The sequence below is a fragment of the Harpia harpyja genome, chromosome 10, assembly GCF_026419915.1.
Source record: "Harpia harpyja isolate bHarHar1 chromosome 10, bHarHar1 primary haplotype, whole genome shotgun sequence".
NCBI lineage: Eukaryota > Metazoa > Chordata > Aves > Accipitriformes > Accipitridae > Harpia > Harpia harpyja.
In genome coordinates this window covers 32,557,725-32,577,614 of record NC_068949.1, presented here as the reverse complement: position 1 = coordinate 32,577,614, position 19,890 = coordinate 32,557,725, and the positions used below count along the sequence as shown (strand labels likewise).

At 43.4% G+C, this 19,890-nt stretch overlaps 1 protein-coding gene across 6 annotated transcripts in view; it reads left to right on the top strand.

The window, feature by feature from the left end:
* SH3PXD2A (SH3 and PX domains 2A) overlaps positions 1-19,890 on the top strand; it is a 269,424-nt gene that overhangs the window by 234,568 nt on the left and 14,966 nt on the right. For all 6 annotated transcript variants that reach the window (XM_052798568.1, XM_052798569.1, XM_052798567.1 and 3 more), the window contains 3 exons: positions 11,743-11,860; positions 17,360-17,694; positions 18,562-18,611. In XM_052798568.1, coding sequence (XP_052654528.1) covers positions 11,743-11,860; positions 17,360-17,694; positions 18,562-18,611 — 503 coding nt within the window. The remainder of the gene's footprint in view (positions 1-11,742; positions 11,861-17,359; positions 17,695-18,561; positions 18,612-19,890) is intronic.

Here is a 19,890-nt window from a genome sequence, read left to right as displayed (position 1 = left end):
TCTATGGGCAGACTTATGTGGGTGTCAAGCGCATACAACTTTTCAGTGACCTTTTACCTTTGCCTCAAAGTATTACTGAGGAAACCAAAATAGCAAGAGGGGTGTTCTTCCTACTGTAGCTTGGCCCTGCAGCAACTGGAACTATCCTCCAAAGACAAGGTCTTGCTTCTCAGCCACTAAATACACCCTGAAGGCACACCTCCCCCCCCTCCCCCCCAAGCACACATGCTGGCTTGTGAAAAAGAACTTGTGCTTATTTCTGTACCCCCAGAGTTTTGGAGCTACTTATTTTGTGTTGTCAAACTCTGCCAGATACTTCCTGGCAATTTAACTAGGAGAATTTCTGGGAATCAGTTTTCCAAACAATTTGTTTACTAGTTTAAACAAATACATCCTTTCATATTCATACAATATTGCAAACAAAATGTTAAGACTGCATGATCTGTCCCTTAGCATCGTTGACTGGTAAGACTCAAGAACCTAAGCTGGATTCCCAGGTCTTCCCTCTTGCAGTCTTATGCCCACCATCTGGGTGCATCTTCTCCAGACCTGCCCTCTGACCAGTGTCACAGTGTCTTCCCTGGCAGTCTTCCCCACCACAGGCTCCCCTAGTCTCTTTCATTCCTGGCTTTTTCTTGCTCCATAACAGCTTATTCCCTATTAGGCCTAAGCAACGCTGGATTTTTGAGTGTGTTGGAGAATATGTGCTTTATCTCAAACTAAATCTCGGCACTTGAACTTGGCACAGACTGCAGTATCTCAAGGTTTGGGGCACCCTCTGTGGCTGAGCTGCTTCAATAAGCTCTTTCCAATGCATTTCAGCCACAGCTAGCCAGGCTGGCTAAAAATAAGCTGTTTAATGTTATCTGAAATAGTAGGTTAGGGAGCTCTTACAAGAGCAGGGTCATTGGAAGTAAAGAAAATTATCTGAATACTCGCGGACAGGTTGGAGACAGTGGCTTCGTCGTCTGGCATAGCTGTAGCCTGTACAGACATCTATGCCTTCCAAACTGCAGTTGTTCAAAGTATGAGTCTCTGGATGTCCAGCCTGCTGTTCTCTAACAGATCACAGTTTATGTGAGGTCAGGAGAGATTCTTACTCCCTTCCTTCTCTCCCATCCCAGCCCAAAAGACTTCTAACAAGGCCAAATTTGGGTGGGTTTGCACTGAAATGACAGAGTGCATGAAGTGTACACACGTACCCCCCCGCCAACCTTGAAGTCCCTGCTCCAAAGCACAGAAGAACTAGAGCTGCTCAAACAGGAGGTTGCCAGAATTGTTCAATGCAGGCAGAACAGCTTCCCCTCCCCCACTTGGCCTCTTTCTTGGAAATGAATTCAATTAAACATTTTGGCTGAAATTCTTCCCACCCAGCAATACTCTGCTTGAGATAGTCCCTGCTGTCGGAAGGGTTAGCTCTGAGAGTTCACTGGAGTTTAAAAGCAAGCTGTAAAGGATGCTTCCCTTTATATTTATGCTTGGGTACCACTAATAAGCATTTTTACCAGCTAGGACTATGATAGAATCACTTAAAAGCCAGAATTGAAGGAATTAAACATTGTTTCTGAAGGCCAGGATTTTGTAAGTGACTTGGATATTAAAAACACGGGGAAAGTCTGAGTGCAGAAGGGAAGGGTGTTTGCTTCCCTGTTACAGACTGCCTACTGGGGGAGAATTATCAGGGGTAACATATGGCATATTTCTACCCTTTCCAAAGACATTTGAAGAGGCTAAGCATCCCTGAACTTCAGATATTTGGGAGCAATGTTACTGGGTCTGTGAATAAGAAATGTGAAAGACAAATTATTGAATATCATGGTAGTGTTCCTTTTTTAAAGCTGAAAAAAATCTGTAAAGAGAACAGCTGTAGTCTGTTTTTACAAAGAGAAACAGATGACATTTGTTGCTGAACTTTTCTCTTTAAAATGGTCTGTGGTGTGCCCAGATCTAAGAGATTACACTGGTTTATGTTTCTTACGTAGCTGCAGAGCTTGTTTTTTTAAAATGTTAAATGTTTTTAAATGTGGTACATTTTCTAAACTTTTGTCTATACATTACGAAACTCCAATAATACAAATATGGATTGTGAGGAAAAGCGTGAACGTTTGTAGTTTTCCTCAGTCCTGACACTTGTTAGACCTGCAAGCTGCAGAGTTCATGTTTTCTTGTAGCAGGTAAAATGCTAATTCTACACATGCATTTATTTGGAACTTCCCCTGGAAGAGGACTTAGGATTGTTTACAGGCTAATTTCATGAGAAGTCATTTGTGCTATTAAAGTTTGATTGGGAAAAGTGGGGGTTTCCATGCCTGTTTTAAATGCCAGATATCTGACATAAGTTATTGCTACTTTGGTTTTGTGCCCAACACTTTCAACTGGAGCTGTTACAATGCAGGAAAGTACTTTTAAGTTATTCATATCAACAATATAGTGACATATGGGCTGAATTTCTGCCAAATGAGCCTAATATTTAGGAGTAGCCACTAGCACAAGAAATAAGCTATTCAATGAAAGAGGTAAAGTTAGAACTTGGAAACCATAGGTCTTCCTACTGCTTGCCTAACTTAGGGAGAGAGCGAGCTTGATGGGAAGAGATGGACGGGGTGTAGAGGGAAGGCAGCCATGTAACCCAGTCGTCTTGATACTTGAATGCCATCTCCTAGCCTGGGTGGGTCATTCTGCAGCCAGTTTTCTAACTGTGGAAAGAGCTTGTCATCAGTACTGGTAATTGAGCCTGGCTGGTGTGCTCATGTGCTCTTACCCTTTCCCGCATCCCACAAGAGCCGCTTTGCCCTCTTTGGCAGCCGTTTCGTTACTCGCAGGGCTTCTCCCTTTGTTTCCACTCTTTTTCCCTGCTTGTCCTTGATGCTGGTGAAATGTTTGTCACTCACAGCACAAGGCTGCTTTGCTGAGCTAAATCAAACCAGCACAGTGCAGCTTCAGACTTTGTTTGCTCTTTCTTTTCTTTTTTTTTCTCCTCTGTGCTCCAAGGAAAGTAGTAAATGTTTATTGCCGCTTGCTGGTTGAAGAAAGAGCATGTGCAGTACAGAACTGTTTAGAAGAAATGTCATTATTTTTCTTTTCTATCTGTTGGCATGAGGTTTTCTGTTATTTAAAAAAAAGGGGGGCGGAGGGAGAGGGACAAAGGCTGAAGAGCTCCTGTCTGCAGATGAACACATTTGATAACTCTGGACGGTTATTTTCTCTGCTGAATATTTAGACAAGTAAAACAAAGTCCATGTTGAATTAATGCATCGTGTTCTGGAACAGCGAGACTTTTTCCAGAAGCAGGTCTGACAAAGGGGGGGTGGAGTGGAGGAGTGGGGGAGGGCGAGCGCAGACTGCTGACTGAGGGGAAAGTATTTTGAAAGAAAATTCTTCTGTGGTTTGGAAGATGTAGAGTTGGGGCTGTTGCATTTTGCTGAGAAATCGTTAATTGGCTAATTTCTAGCCCAATTCCCCCCTGTCCCCACCCCTACTGGCATATCAACAAGGATGGGGTCACAGAAAGCTGGGGGCATGTACAAACACCAGCTGAGCAAAGGAAATTACAGCCTTACGTGGTTGGCTCCTGAAGTGCTGCAGATAACTTCCACACTTATTTATGGAGGCAGAAAAGAGCCAACTTATAAAATATAGGTGAAGGAGAGGTATGCAAAACGGGGCGCTCAGAACTTGGAAGCAGAAACGTATGAGCGCTGGCCATTTGCCTGGGAGAGATGAGACTGATTATGCAGGGCTGGAAACGTGCATGGTATTTTAGCTGCTTAAAGGCAAGGTTCCTGTCCCAAATAGTTTACAGCCTAAACAAAGAGGAGATCTGTGCATCAAAGGAACCTGGGCAACTGGCAATTTGGCATGCATCTTATTACAACCAAAAGGTTTTTCACAGTGGAAAGTGATATTTATTTGGTATTTTTGAAAGCTTTTAAAGAAGGACTAAAACTAAGCTCGTTTGGCAAGGCAGGAAGTCAGGGTAGGTAAGGCTTATTTTAGGAAGGATTTGAGAGTTTCAGGTTATTTGATACCATGGAGGAGGGAGCCTATTCAGGTTGATGAGACATCATAAGAAAGGCATGGGGCTGAGTGGGAAAAGATGAAAGGATTTGAAGGAGTGGGAAATCTTAAGGGAGCAGAACACATGAGAGTGTGTAGTAGGATATTAAAGCAAGGCACAGCACACAGGCTTGAAAATTCAAGATGGGACAACTGAATTTGGTGTACTCTTGGTTGGAGTCTGGCTGAAGTACCAGAGTGCTGCTGTGCCAAGAGCCTTCAGCAAGAGAAGTGTGCTGAAAGGCTGGGAAGGGAGCAAAGGAAGCAGGAGGTGGCTGTAGTGGTTGTGCAAAAGAGGTTGAAGGGCCGGATCAGGGCTCTAGCGGTGAGGAGCAGCAGTGATAGAGGATTTTGAAGATGTTGGGGAAAGGAACTGTTACCTTGGTGATAGACTAGGAGGAATCTGAAATAACCAGTGCCAAGCAAATCGGGAAGATTGAATAAGGAAGATTTGGAAAGCGCTACTGAAGGTCTACGTTACAACTTGAGCAGTAAAACTGTAGGTCTGCTTTCCTTGACCTGACAGTAAGTATAAATCCAGACAGCCAGAGGAGGGACTAAGTTGCCTTCTCAAGACACCTCATAACTTTAATGTGTAGTATATGTGTGCGTGAGTGCACGTGTAAAATCTGAAATTCTGGTTTGATAGATGGGATTGGAGGAGCCCCACAGGCTGTCAAATTCAGTGTCTTGCTCTGTCAGACAATTTGGTACGGTTTCTTCAGAAGCAGATGGAGCTTCATCCTCGCTGTTCTGAGGCTTTTCCTGTGGGAGAGATGTCCTAACAGGTCACCTGATGTGGAAAATGCCATGCCCAATGCCTAAAAAGTCTTTGAGATTCCCCTTCTGCTAGCAGACAGAAATACAGCAGATGAAACAAAAGAAAACCTATTTGGGTATATGCTGTTTAAAGGGAGTGTGATGGAATGGGTGCGTCTGCTGGCTGTTTAATTACAAGCTGCAATCCTACACAAAAGGAAAAAATACAAAGTACTGTTGTCATGGTCTACCATTATACAAAAATAAATGTTGTTGACATTAAGTCCTCCTGGAATTTAACAAGTTAAATGTAGCATCCCTAGTTTTTCTGCAACCAGTATGTTGTATCATAGCCATTGAGCAGGCTGGGTGAGACAAAAGAAATTGTTCAGTCCCCGCTACACTATGGCTGCAAATGTGACCTTTTACTACTTGATGAGCATAGCCAAGGTGCCTACAGGTCATCTTGCTCTGCTGTAAATCATACGATGGTTTAAGAGCTGTATTATAAATCCTATTCATGCAAAAAGTTGCACTTCATTAAGCTCCATCTTAAAATGGGTGGGAGAAGACATGTGGGCACTCTTAAACTATCCTAGCCTGGTTTTAGATCGTTCCATATAGGTTGCCTTGACTCTGCTTCCAGCAGTCTCAGAAATAGGCTTCTTTCCTCAAAATTAAGTGAAGCTGCATTGAAACTAGCCTGGTTTAGTACAGAGAACAGTTTTACACAGAGTTTGTGGTGCCACCACTAAAAGAACCAGTCTCACCTGCCCCAGCATCTTCCCTTCTCCTTTATGCTCGTGCAGATCTGCAATGAACCAAACCAGACTTAGGGTCATACTAACTTTTCCTTGGCCAGGTTGGCTTCAGGCCCATCTCATGGCAGAGTCGCAGACTGTGCAAGGAGAGGTGGCGGGTGCAATGCAGGATGAAGGAGGGAAAAGGGAACAGTCTCAGCTACTGCAGCACTAGGCATGCATTCAAAAACTCTTTTTAAAGCAGCTTTTTAATTTTAAAGCTATTCCTATTTGTGTATAGGAAAGGTCTCAGCTTGGCAGAACACTTATGTTGCTGGAGGGACACAAAATGGTTGTGTTGTTGGTTTGGTTTCTTTTTTTCTCTTCTAACAGCCATGGAAGGGCATTAGATGTCTGTGGCTTGTGAAGGAGTGACCCGTAACTCTCCAATACCACTGGCTTCCTTGTACCTGGTCTGTTGAAAATAACATGGTTGTATACATCTGTACAAAACACATACTATATATAGCTGTAATGCAGGGCATTGTGCGGCTCAAATGCTTTGTCCTCTATATACGCACACTTCCCAGCTGGACTGCAGCAGTCTGTGCTACACTTACTGGGGGGAAATGTCAGTTGCTAGAAAAGCCCTCTCTGTAGTATTGTGGGCTGTTACAAGGACATGGGAACTGTCCTCTGATGTCCACACTGTTTTCCCAGTGATCCACCAGGACCTGTCTCTGTATTTTGGCCCCAAGCCTCTACTGTCTTTCTTCAGGAGACTTTAGGTAGAACCAGAGTAAAACAGAAGCCTGCCTTTCTTTGGGGAGCAGAAAAGGAAGGAGGAGAAAGATTGATAGGGAAGTGAGGCTTTGGAATAACTAGTGGACTGAGCACTGGGCTGCCAGGGTGTCTGGGAGGGCTGGGCAGAGCACAGCTACAAGTGGGTGGTATGAGTTGGGTAGTCCAAACAGTGCAGAAATTCTTGTGCATGTTTTAAATAGTGTCTGTGTCTGGGGAGGAGAGAGAATGACACATACTAATCCTTTCCTTCCAAGCTAAGTGGGTTGCAGTTGGGTAATGCATGATGTGACAGACTTGTATCGTAGCTCTTTGCCAAACAGGCTTTGCTTCTGCATGCATGTTTTGTTTGGATTTACTAGGGCAGCTGAATTTCCAATAGAGGTATGTCCTTCAGTTCAGCTGGGGAAGGTTATCTTTGACCTGCAAATTAGAGGTAAAGAAATATAAGTGAAGTTGGCTAATTGAACTATTAACAGATCTCTGGGTGTCACATGCTAAGAACAGAGGTGCCTTTATGCCATTTTCATCTTGAAGGGGAGTAGGACTCCCATCCCATTATTTCCAAAGTGCAGCCTTTTAGCTGATGTATGTGCTTTGTAGCATGTAGTAAGATTTATTCTGCCCACTTGACCTCAGCTGAAGTTGATGTAATGGAAGCTGCAGCTGGGGAATACAAATTATACTTTTGTTGGCATTTTTTTTGCTGTTAATTGTTAAGTCAAAACTTAATGAATCAAAATTAAACACTAGTATTCTCTGTAGATCTGGGCATACAGCCTTGATGGTGGATCTGGGCTGGTTCACCGACTTGTATTTTATACCATTGCCTGTCATAGTATTTGAATGAAACCAACATATTTCAGATTTGTCACTGTAACTTGGTGCAGTGTCTTTCTACTGGCTGATGCTCTGCTGATTCTCTCATGAAACCATTTATCTGTGTTAAGTCTTTCCAGTAACCTTATGTATCAGTCATGAAGTGTCAAGTATCTTCTCTTAAAGACTTTTGAATAGTAATCTGAAATTTTGAATGCTACATCAGTCCTCTTAAGTGACACATCCACTGAAAGCTCCACTGCTCCCTTCAGCAAATCTTGGTTTATGCAAAACATCCACTGGCTAGAGATAGTCTTGGAGAAACAAAACAGAATTACACTTTGGTTGCAAGGTGGCCTGTATCTCCAGAATACTGTTTAAGTTATAAACCTCATGTATGTTTGTGGTATCCCCTGCACCACTGAAAGAAACCAAACGTGTGTAATCTTGGAAATGGCTGTAGTTTTTGCTGTGAAAGCACTTCGCAAAGGGAAATTGTAATGGTGGCTTCCTGTTCTTGATCTGTAGGCTTAAAAATAGGACTGCTAAACAAAAACATTGTAGGACCCTCTTTTCTAAGCAGGTTTTTAACACTTTTGATTGTCTTGCTTCATGGGGGAACTTCTTCCTCTCTCTTCTCTTTCTACTTCCATGTAGTCTCATTTTTCCCCTTCCTTCGTATAGGGACAAGTCACCTGAAGGGCTTTCCCCTCAAAGAGCTGTAGTCTTGAGTTGAAAGCCACAGGACTGCAGATGTAAGTGGTGGAGGTGTTCATGGACAGTATAAGAGAGTGCCAATTCAGAAAAGCCTTACCTGTGCATCCCAGTGTCATGGTACTTGGATGGGGTTCCATCCTCCTTAGCAACTCAGTATTTCATTTTATAGAGTGGGCCAGTGTCTTCTGGTCATGCAGAGCCACTGATGGGCAGTATCGAGTATGGTGTGTGCAAGGCAGCAGGGTGAGAGCAGCAACAGGCAAAGCAGTAATCTCAATACTGACAGTAGAGTGCTCCTCAAGAGTGCAGTCTCTCCCCAGTAAACCTAAGCAATGGTGAAAAGCTCAGGAAAGAGGCTGCAGCTCTCCCAGCTGGGCATGTGGCTTCCCTATGCAACTGGCAGCCGCTTTTTCAATGTGCCACCTCAACAGCATGGTCAGTCCTTCCTGGCCTGTTTTCAGCCAGAATGAGAGGAGTTGGAGGATGTCTCTGCTCTTCTGCCTTACCTTGAAACAAACTGGAAGGGAAGTCCAGGAGTCAGTGGCTGAGAGGAAGACAGGCAGTAATTAACAGGTAGAGCAGTGATGTGTGCCCACATGTATAGTTGCAGGCCCAAAAGTTGTGTTTGCAGAAGTTGCTGGCTATTGTAGTAGCTTGCATGGATCTGTTGTCTTTTTCACTGGCAAGCCACTCATCCATATTTGGAGTGGAGAGAGTGGATTTGTGTGGGGGAGGAAGGGATCTAATATTTGGAAGGTGGCTGCATCCTAGTTTGCAAAGGACCCTCACCTCAAACTTTGATTTCCTTTTGTTGTGGTTTAACCCCAGCTAGCAACTAAGCACCACACAGCTGCTCGTTCACTCTCCCCCCACCCAGTGGGATGGGGCAGAGAACTGAAAAAAAGAAAAACTCGTGGGTTGAGATAAAGACAGTTTAATAGGACAGAAATGAAGAAAATAATGATAATAATAATAAAATGAGAATAATAATAAAAAAGGAATTGGAATATACAAAACAAGTGATGCACACTGCAGTTGCTGATGACTCGCCGATGGATGCCCAGTTAGTCCCTGAGCAGTGATCCGTGCCCCCCACCCCCCGGCCAACTTCCCCCAGTTTGGTATACTGGGCATGACATCTTATGGTGTAGAATACCCCTTTGGCCAGTTTGGGTCAGCTGTCCTGGCTGTGTCCCCTCCCAACTGCTTGTGCCCCTCCAGCCTTCTTGCTGGCTGGGCATGAGAAGCTGAAAAATCTTTAATTTAGTATAAACACTGCTTAGCAACAACTGAAAACATCAGTGTGTCATCAGCATTATTCTCATACTGAATCCAAAACATAGCACTATACCAGCTACTAGAAGGAAAAGTAACTCTATCCCAGCTGAAACCAGGGCATCCTTGAATGATCAGATTCAAATGCTGTTGGGGTTGATGGGTGACCACTGTCTCAATTCCTCACACAGGAGAAGTCCTGCTGCAGCAGGAGTTTGGAAAGCTGTGTTGAATTCTAGGAGTGAGCACCTCACTCGTGGCCTCCTACTCTGTCCTCTGCAGAAGAAGGGCGGTCACATCCCTGAAGAGTGAGACCACTCTGCCCAGCAAGAGGAGCTGAATAGCTCGCTTTAGCTGCAGCAGGGATTGCTGTTTATGTGGAGGAAAAATAAGATAAACAGAGAAACTTCTGTTGTAGCTGTAGTGGCAAGGGTGAACTCTGATAGCTTGGGTTATAAAGCGGCTTTGGTATGGGGGAGATACAAAGCAGGGCCTTCTTCCAACGCCCCGCAAACACATGGCTTAGCTCTTTATTACTCTCCTAGAAACATCCCTGGAAGTGTCTGAAGCAATGTGTATCTGGACAGTGCAGCTCTGTGCACCTGAACTTTCCCTTGGCCCTTTCCTCTCAGGGACGAAATTAGCTGCCTGGGGATCTTCTGCAGTTCAGTTTAGTGCTTGGGGCTTTGCATGCAGTGGAAACCGGGCATGTAACTCCTTCAGCAGCAGTCACTTGAAATAGAAGAAAAATGAGTCCACCTTTACTGTGCAGAGCAGAAACCCAGCTAGGAAAGCTGTCCTGTGACTGAAGCAGGGTTTCATTAGCTGGGTTTCATTCGTCAGGCCCCATCTTGTAGAGTATTTCTGTGGGGAAGGTGTCGTATCCTGATGGTGCTGATTACAAACTAGCTGGAATTCCTTACCAGTGATAAAATAGTTAAAGCAGCCCTCCTAGGGGAGAGCAGGAGAGAGTATTTTCCTCTTGGAGGCAAAGGTTTTGACAGGTTTTACCCCATCAGAATGAGAAGAATCCAAAAGTGACCCATTGAGGGAAGTTCACTTCAGAGATGTAGCTTTGCTGAATTTTCTGCCATCAGATGCTCTGCCAACATTTTTTTCTCTGCTTTCTGAGGTATTATTTCTTACTTTGTCTCAGTAAGGGTTTGGATTGGTATTTTTTTTTTTTTCTTAAAGTTTCCATGCTTTGCCCAGCAACAAAATGCAGTTGAGCCACAAAACCAAACAGATGGTTGGGTCCGCTTCGCTCTCTCCGAAAGAGTGTTTGCCTCAAGCTGCTGCAACCTTTTCATAGCTCCTTTGTTCTGCAGTGATCAGGAGCTCTGGATTCACTTAATTTCCTGCCTGTTCCAGTGCACTGACAACCCTCTATTTGTTCCTGGCCGTGCCTTGTTGCAACTGCCAGTAGAAAGTGCTAGGAAAGCCGGTTGGGGTGCGCTTTATTGCTTGCCTTCCCTGCCTTTGATCTAGCTGCAGAAACTCATGCTGTTACATGCACTGTAGCCTGGGTTCAGGAGAGGGGTTTGGTAACACTTTCCGTGTCTGCCGCTGTAGAGCAAGGCTGGTAGTACACATTTTCAATGCCAGCTGTAATTTTTTAAGCTAACAGAGGAAAAGGTTGACCTTGAGTGTGATGGAAATGCTGCAGTAAATGACTCCTGGTGGGTGGAGGAAGATGCTGGGAAAGTGTCTGTTCTGCTCTGCTCATTGGCTTGTTCTCATCAACTCTGCCCAGCTGGGAAGGGGATAGGTGCTGGAGATGAATAGGGATGCTAAGTTTTTGGCTCAAACGCCATACTTGAAATCTAGCTGTGCTTTTGAAGTATGTGTCTTAGTTCTGGTCCTCCTTTACCACTGCCACCTGTGTATTTCTCTGGAGTGAGGTCCACCAAAAGTATGTTTGCAAAACACTTCACGACCCATGAATGCAAGATGCTGTATGGTCTCCTGTCAAATGCAAACCCCTTATATTCTTTTGTCACTTTTTTTTTAATAACTGTTTTAAGCTCATTGCTGTAGACCTATGCTGTTCAAGAGGTCCAAGGAGAGCAGTGTGATGGGCCAGCCCCTCTGAGTTGGGGAGGATCAGTCCCTCTCGGGATGCAGGGCTTGGGTTTCAGTAACACAATGCTTTGTGCAGCCATGTGCATGTTCAAAAGAGCCAACTGGCTGGAGCTTCTGCAGTGACGCTTGGCTGATTTGGCAGCAGGGCTGATTCTGTCAAGTTACAATATGGGAGTTAAGTCCAGCTTCAAATCCTCTCCCTTACCCGCTTGAGGAACTTGGAGGGGGGCGGGAAGAAGGGGGGAAGCTCTCTGGGGACTTTTTGTCATTATTGGCATGGAAACACTTTGTGATTATCAGCAGCAGAATAGTGGCAAGGGGCTGATTATCTATCATGTCGTCAGCACAAATAATCAGTGGGCCCCTGAGCAGGGCTCCGCCTTTTGTAATGGCTCCACGTAATCACTGCATAACAGTTTAAAAGCAAGCAGAACAGAAAAACAGCTGGACTAATTCTGACCCTAACCGATGTTGCCTTTTCTCCCTTCACTAGAAGAGAAATATGTCACTATCCAGCCATACGCCAGCCAGGGGAAGGATGAGATTGGGTTCGAAAAAGGGGTCACCGTGGAGGTCATCCAAAAGAACCTGGAAGGATGGTGGTACATAAGGTAAAGAAGCTGTGCAGCCAGATTGCTGCAGAACCTATGACAATGAGCTTTTCTGATCATTCACTTAATGTTAGCATTTAAATAATTCTGTAGCTGGGCAAAGAAACCCAAATCATTCATAATGCCTCTTGAAGAAATGTAAAGAAAAGGCTAAGACGATACAATGGTGATTAAAGTAACACTACAGTGTCTGCAAAAGCTGTGGACCATTCTAGTGGGGAAATTCCTGAACTTGTAGATTTATTTTTTTTCCTTCCTTCAAGTTAAAAGCCCATATCTGAGTTAAGATCTGTGAGACCTAACAAAGCTCTCTGTTGTGTGTAATTTCAATGTGTTTCCAGTATAAGAGTTATTCTGCAACACTTTTAAATCTATTTATAGCAATGCTGAAAGGCTGATTGTGATCTCTTGAGCTGTTTGGGGCAGGTAGTGCTATTTTCAGGGACATAAGAGATCATGCTGGTTGTAGCCCTTTTCCAACTTATTGATGACTTCAGCTAATTAGCCTGATTTCTGCTTGTCCACGTTAGATACTCCTAACGTAGAGGGACTGGATGCCAAGGGCAGGCGGAGTTATCATCATGTATCAAACTTTATGTATTTGAAACAGCAGTCATAGAGGAGTCTTGTGACTTAGGAATCCCCTTTTTAAACGCTTATGGGGATAATGTAGGTTAGATGTGTCTCAGATAGTGATAAAAGGTGTCAGGATGAGTACTTAATGAGACCTTTCTCCATCTCGGTTCACGCAGAACTTAAGTTTTAGTGCTCTTTCATGATTCTGCCCTTTGGTTTGTATCTGTGTATGAATCTGGCAGTGCTGTGACATCCCATTTCTCTTTAAACAAGATGTGATACAACAGCTTAAAAAAGGAGGTTTATCTCTCAAGTGGTGCAAAACATCTCATCTAGTCATCTTTTTCCATTCAGCCTGTAATTATAGTAATTATTTTTTCCCCTTTCCCCAAGCTCTAACTTGCTTTTGTTTGAATTCTGCTTGATTTATCAGCTATGAATGAGGACTATGAAAATGCTAATTGAAGCAATGTTGTTGTTTTTCTTGATGTCCTTTACTTAGAAAACTGATTTTTTTTTTTTTTTAATTTTTTTATTTCCTATCTAATGCTCCCATAGAGGGAGTAGGCTAATAAAGATAGCAGTGGAGCCAGGAAGGCACTCTAGATAGGAGGAACTCAAAAATGCCTGGGTTTGGTCAGGTCACATTTTTTTTCTCCTTTAATCATTCACAGAAGTGGAATCCAAAGTTGCAGATTGAGGAATCAAGAGCACATAGGTTTTCCAAGGGGAGAAACATTGCAAGACATCTTTAGTTTACTTTGGTATTCTCCTTCTGAAATGCAGCCTTATTACTACTGTTCGTTCCCCTTTGCCATACTAACAGTTCTACAATAAGCAGAATTTCTTTTTTTCCCCCTTTTGTTCACAAACTCCTTTGGGCCAATCCAAAACACGTATTTTCCTATATAGCAGAAGTGTATTCTGGTGACAGTGACACTTGCTGCAGTGGCTTAAGTGGCTTCTTCATGGTGATCTACTGGAAGGACAGCGGATGCCCCAGGCACCCCATGGTAGTTGGAGAATGCAGAATGCCCTTGGCTTTTTTGTAAGAGGCATTTCGAGCTGAGCACCCCCTCTTCTTGTTAAAAGGTGGGTTAGGTGCTCCCCATATGTGTGTGACAAGTGTAGTGGGGGTCAGCCATCATCCTCTCTGCTGCTCTGGAACACTATGCTGCAGTCTTGCTGGAGGATTAAGCTGCACTTAGAAACAGGGTTTTTTTCCATAGGCAACACTTTTGGAAATGTTGATGCAGTGATCCATCCCTGCAGGCTGGTCCTTTGCAGCCTGGGTAGCTGATCTCCAACTGTCTTGTGCTGTTTATTAGACTTACACTGCTCTGAATACTGTTAGGTACCACTCAGAAAAGGATTCCTCTTCTGCAGCAATACGGTTTCTGAGTGTTGAGTGCCTTAAAAGGAGCACCTCCTTCTCCTGCAGTGAGTGTGAGGGGAGAGGGAGCAGGAAGAGACTGCAGTTGAATCCTGCTGCTTTGTTGTCTGCTGGGCTAGGTAACAGACACCACACACATCAGTGTGTAGAAATAAAAACAAATCCAGCAGCTTGCAAATGGAATCCACCTTAAAGACATTAGCTTGTTCCACCTTAAATATGTAATTTCCCCAAATTCCTGGCCATGTGCTGATCCTCATTTCCTGTCCTTTTTCTTTTTTTTTTCTTTTTTCTTTTTTTTTCCCCCTAGTTTGCTTCCCTCTGGAGTAATTCCAGTGCTCTGGAGCTGGAAAGCAGATGTGACTCTCAGTCAGACCCACAGAGGCACTTCTGACTTTTTTTTTTTTTTTAACATTCCTATGGTTTGAATCCACTTTTTCCTTCATGTAATATAAACGGGGAGGGGGGTGGAATCACCGAGGAACCAAATCACTGCACCTAATTCTGCGATCCTCCCAACTGAATGCTGTAGAAGCTAGAGGTAATATTGGTGTCTTTATTTCACCCTGTGTGCATTATGACTTTTTAAAAAAAAAATCATTGGGACTCTGGAGAAGTGAAAGGAAGGCTCTGACCTGGGATCCTTATTACTGTTCTACTAAGTTCAGTGGATCTATGTGCTTCCCCTTATGATCATAGCTGGCATTAGCATCCATTATTTAGATCTTGCTTTGTATCAGTTACTGTCACCCGGAGGTAATCTCCTGGTGCCCAAGTGGATTGCAGGCCAAGTAAGTAGCAATATGTTAAGTAAAGCTTTTGCTATTTGCCTGCATCTTCATTTTGTGGTTCATTCTGAGGCTCAGCCCATGTGAATGAAGTGCAATTGGGTGGTGGTAGTGGCACTGAAATGAGGAATCTAGGATGGGGGTTGTGAATATAAATGAAGAATATTTGTGATTCAAGTCTTAGATGTGAAATGAAGATCATTACCGCTTCAGGACTTCTCTGTTGCCTTAGTTCTTTCACCTATAAAATGGGGACATCAAGTAGTCTTCTAAGGTGATGTTTGCAAAGGGCTTTGAGATTGCCAAGTTCAAGGACTAAGGTGAAAAATGTAAGCCTATTTGACTTGCATACACAGCTTTTATTTGTGAAGTTGCACAAATAAACTGGCAGTTGCTGGCAGCTACTGCTCAGTAGTAACTTCAGGTTGAATTTACTAACTCTCAGAAGAAATAACCAGCACAACCTCTCTACTGAAGATATGTTGCCCAGAGTTATTGACTGTCCAGCTATTGCTGCTACTATTCATTGGGAGAAACTATGTGAGATCAGAGGTGTCTGAAGCAGCGGGGTTATATGGGCTGATCCAAATACGTACAGTTGGCAGGAGAACTAACGAGCCAGTACAGAACCTGCCTGTGGCTGCCTTTCTGATCTTAAACATGTTAAGTCTCCCACAAACTAAGACGGATGTAAACTGTTTTTTCTTGCTGATTTTGCACAATCAAGCTCTGTTGAAAGTAACTTTTGGAACTGGAGTGCTCAGTGCATTCACCAATGTGGCTTTCTCACAGACAAAAACCTTTACATCTCCAGATCATGTAAAGTTATAAATGTCCTTTTAAAAAAACTTCCCTGATGCACAGGCAGCAGAAAGCATTGGTCAGTAGCTCTGCAAAAGGGGATGAAGCCAAAAGTCTTCATGGCTCGAAAATGGCACTGAGAGATGCCTTGCCACACTAGGGGATGTGGCACACATTAAGGCCGTTTTTCTTTTCTTTTTTTGGCTTGGTTCGAGGCTTATCAGAAAAGCCTCAAAGGGGACAGGATCGAATAGATCCAAATTGCATCTTGATATAGTATCAATGGCTGGATGCTGTGTATCTGCTCAAAGTCATATCAATTCATTACCATTTTGCTACTTCTTGTTAGTCTTCATGCGGCAAACAAAGTTCAGAGCTGTTGGGATGCTTTCCTTTGACCCCAGAATCTTTGGAAAAACTTGTCACTAAACTCTCTGAGCAGGGGAGATCCCATATCTTTGCCTTCATGTGTGACAGAAGGCAGGTATGTAGGGAGAAGCAGCATCTCTAGTATCCTGGCTGATCTAGATGGAAGGGGAGGAAAAGGCAAGATTTTGGACAGAAAGGTCCTTGTGGTCATTGCTAGAAGTACAGCAATTGTATTTGCTTTTGTACAGGAATAGTAATGAAGAAGTCTAGGGAAGCAAATCTACAGTGCATTTTCCTGTTCTCCCATAAAGTCCCAGTGCCACTCTTGAGTGTCTGGATGTGGTGAATGAGCCCAGGGTGTGCCCTGGTGCAGAAATCTCAGCCCAAACCTCAGAATCCAAGTGTTGGCATGACAAAGTTGCTCATCTGCCAGGGAATGATTTGCTGATATTCCCCCCGCCCCAGCTCCTTCCTCTGCTGTCTGAGTCTCCATTTTCATTAAAGAGCCTTAGAGTCCTACTGTTTTAACCTTTGTATTTCCTGCAGATTTCCTGAGCACCAGGATTTTAATGGTGCCTGCTTTCCCACTTACAGTTCAAGCGCCTGCTTTGGGTATCTTGAGAGATTAAAGGGAGAAAGGTTTCAGTGACTCACTCTGTAGCAAGTTAGGGTTTCATTAGGGAAAGCAGAGTTCATCCACGTGGTCCTCCCTGGAGTCTGATTGTAATCTGAAATCCCTGCTGAGGCGTTAGGAATGGCAGGAGTTAGAAAAACCATCTTCCCAAAAGCCCAGTTGTGAAAGAATGACTTCAGTTTGAAGTGTAGCATGAGCAGCTCAGGCTGGTGCTCCGGGAACATGTACAGGATTCAGATGTCTGTTCAGATTTCCCAGTTTATTTCTTCAAATAGCCCCTAGCTTGTTTAGGAAAATGAGTCTCCATCAAAGCCATTTTTCCTTAGTCGAATTGTTTCTCGACTTTGCGGTGCTAGAGGAAGCTGCAGTAGTTTGAGTCCCATATTCTCCATAAGAGAAGCTGATCATACAGGACTGGGAGTTAGGGGAGGAGGGGCAGTGTTCGTTCTAATTGCAAGGGGGGAGGCTTGCATAAGGGCCTTATAAACTGCAGATGTAGGGGCTCTGTACTGGGCTCTGTATACCCTTATTTTAGCCCTTTTTCATTTTGAGTTGCCACTAGGAAGTATTAAAACTATAAAAATATTTTACTCGTTTGCTGTTTTGCTGTATGGGAAAATACTGAGTTTGCCTAGTACTGTCTAAGCGTGGCATAAAACAAACTGGTGGTGCCCTTTGCCTTGTGAGTAACTATTTCTTATCCAGAGAGACTCCTTCCTTAGCATGAGAAGTGGCTTTTAGCAGCACTCCACAGTTCACTCCTAGCTCAGCTGACTTTGGGATGTGTAATCAATAGGTAATAAATGGAGACCACAAAAGGTTATCCAAGAACCGCAAATTTTGGTTTTTATCATCCATCACTTTTGCCTTAGCTATTATACCTGAAATGCATGAGAAGGCTGTGTTTGATGTGATGATGTTTCCTTTTGCATCTGCAGGTATCTAGGCAAAGAGGGCTGGGCCCCAGCTTCGTATCTGAAGAAGGCTAAAGATGATCTCCCATCTAGGAAAAAGAACTTAACTGGGCCAGTGGAAATCATAGGAAACATCATGGAGATCAGTAACCTGCTGAACAAGAAATCATCCACTGACAAGGAGACTCAAGCGGAAAACGAGAATGCAGAAACCCATATCACCAAGAAGGAAATCAGTTTGCCCATCCTGTGCAATGACTCTAATGGCAATGCCATGATGACCCCAGACAAGCAGGCTTCCAAACTGGCCCAGGGATCCCCAGCCATAGCAAGGATAGCACCACAAAGAGCTCAAATAAGTAAGGCAGTAAAGTAGTCTGGGTTTCCACTGGCTTGCAATGAATTCTTGTTTTCTGCCTTTCAGGGCTGGCATTGCCTGTCAGCTAAGGTCCCATGTGTCCTGGCCTTATAGCTGAGTCCACACAAGCAGATCTTTGCATTGACTGTAGATCTGCAGGGAGTCCAGGACATTGTCCTTCATAAGTAGTGATAAAATTTAACTTCACTTTATACAAGGGCTGGCTGGTTCTTCTTTATCTTAGCCAGTATGTTTTTACTTTTTCTCTTTTTCCCAGAGAAGATTTTTTCCTTTTAGACACTCTAAAATGTGCCCCCCACCCCCAGTAATGCAGATGATGTGATGGTGTGTTAAAGTCAAGCAGACCACCTGTGTCTTCTCTTGCGTTCGTTCTGCCGTTTTCCTGAGGGCAAGTTGCTATAATGTTTTCACTACTTCATTTGCAAAATGCAGATGCTAACACTAGACTGTGCAAGGACTGGCAAGATACTATGATAGAGGACAGTGTGAGTGTTATTAATTTAGTGGATTATTTTTACTGCTGGGGGGAAAACTAGGTATTAGGCCAATTCTTTGCTGGCCAATCTCCAATGGAGCTGGTCAGTTCCAGCAGAAAATACAATCCACTACTTTCTGGCAGTGATTTCCTCTTAAATTTGCTGGCTTAGCTGAGATGAATAGCTAAGCTACCTTGGTATTTCTAATATACCCTCATAGTTTCCTATCTTGTTTCATAGAGATGCCTTAAATATTGCAAATACTGATTTCTAATATTCTCAAACTGTGTAACAGCAGAGAGCTGCTGAAAAATGTGTTTAGCGGTACTTACAAAGTTAAATAAACTCTCCCTTTTCCCTTTCCTGCACAGGTTCTCCAAATCTAAGAACAAGGCCGCCCCCACGAAGAGAATCCAGTCTGGTTTGTATCGGTTTATGGTATATGTTAGCAGTGGGGTAGGTGTGTGGGTGCTTTCTGATACTTTCTACAGCTGTACAGGGTGTGGAGTGTATCTGAGAGATCCTTTATTTGCATGCCTGTTCATTTTATTGTTTAAGTATTCAGCAGACCTCTGGACATCCTGATGTTAATTGGGGATTTCTGTTTTTCAAAATGTTGCCCCAGCTAAGCAGGTATTGAACTGAAGGGGGAACATCCTAAAGCTACTATGTTCTGTGCCTGAGCATTAAAGGCTGTTTGTCTGACTCAGAAGGTTTAAAGTTCCTCTGGGTGTCTTTAGCCCAGACTGGATCTTTTGACCTTCTCTTGTCTTTAACAACTGGGAACGTCTCCCCTCCTTCCATCGCTACTGTATTTGAGGTGGCTAAGCTTCGCTTTTGTGTATGTTTAAAGTGACTTGGGAATCTTATGGAAAGATGTGTGCTACAGGAATGAGACCTGCTATGATTGTTTATCCTCAAAGCTAGAATTCTGGAATTTTGAGATTAGGACTGTCATCTTCAGATAGGAACTACTCAGTAGTCTATTTGCACAGAAGTCATCCTAATAACTTGTTTATAACTAGGCAATACATAGTGTTTAATCTTTGCTGTACTCTTTATGAGCAGTATGTGACTTGTAATTTTTCTGTGTCAGCTCAGATGCCTCTTAACAAACTAGATGAATAGCATATTAGCATTTTCTTCCTGTTTCTCTTTGCATTAGTTTCAATTAGACTTTATTTTGGCAAGACTATTACACTTAATCCCATGCTAAAAGTAACAGTGATAATATATGTGAAACCCTGAAGATGTCTGCTGTTTCCAATTATCTTCATGTAATCCAAACCATCCTATTATCTGAAGGCATTTTATTATGCTGCACTTCTGCTGTATTTCAGCATTTATAGTGCAGAAACATCCAATTATAACTTTGTTAGACACAGTTCCTAAGGTGCAGTGGTGCATTCTCTGTGAAATGCCACATGCTGTGCGTGATGAAACATGGATTGTTAGTTATGAGGATATCTTAGAAATGGAGGAGCATGTGAATAAAGCACAGTATGCAGTTTGCCTTTCTCCCATTAATGGCTTAGGATCATTCTGTGTCTTTGGCTGTCCTGTATCTGTCTGTGGCAAGTCTGACCTGTGTTCAAGAGATCCTGACATACTGCAGTTCTTGTGTTAGAACCATAAGCAGTGAAGTGCAGAAGCTGTGAAGCTTCACCATCATCTAGTTGTTCTGTAGATGAGCAATGGCT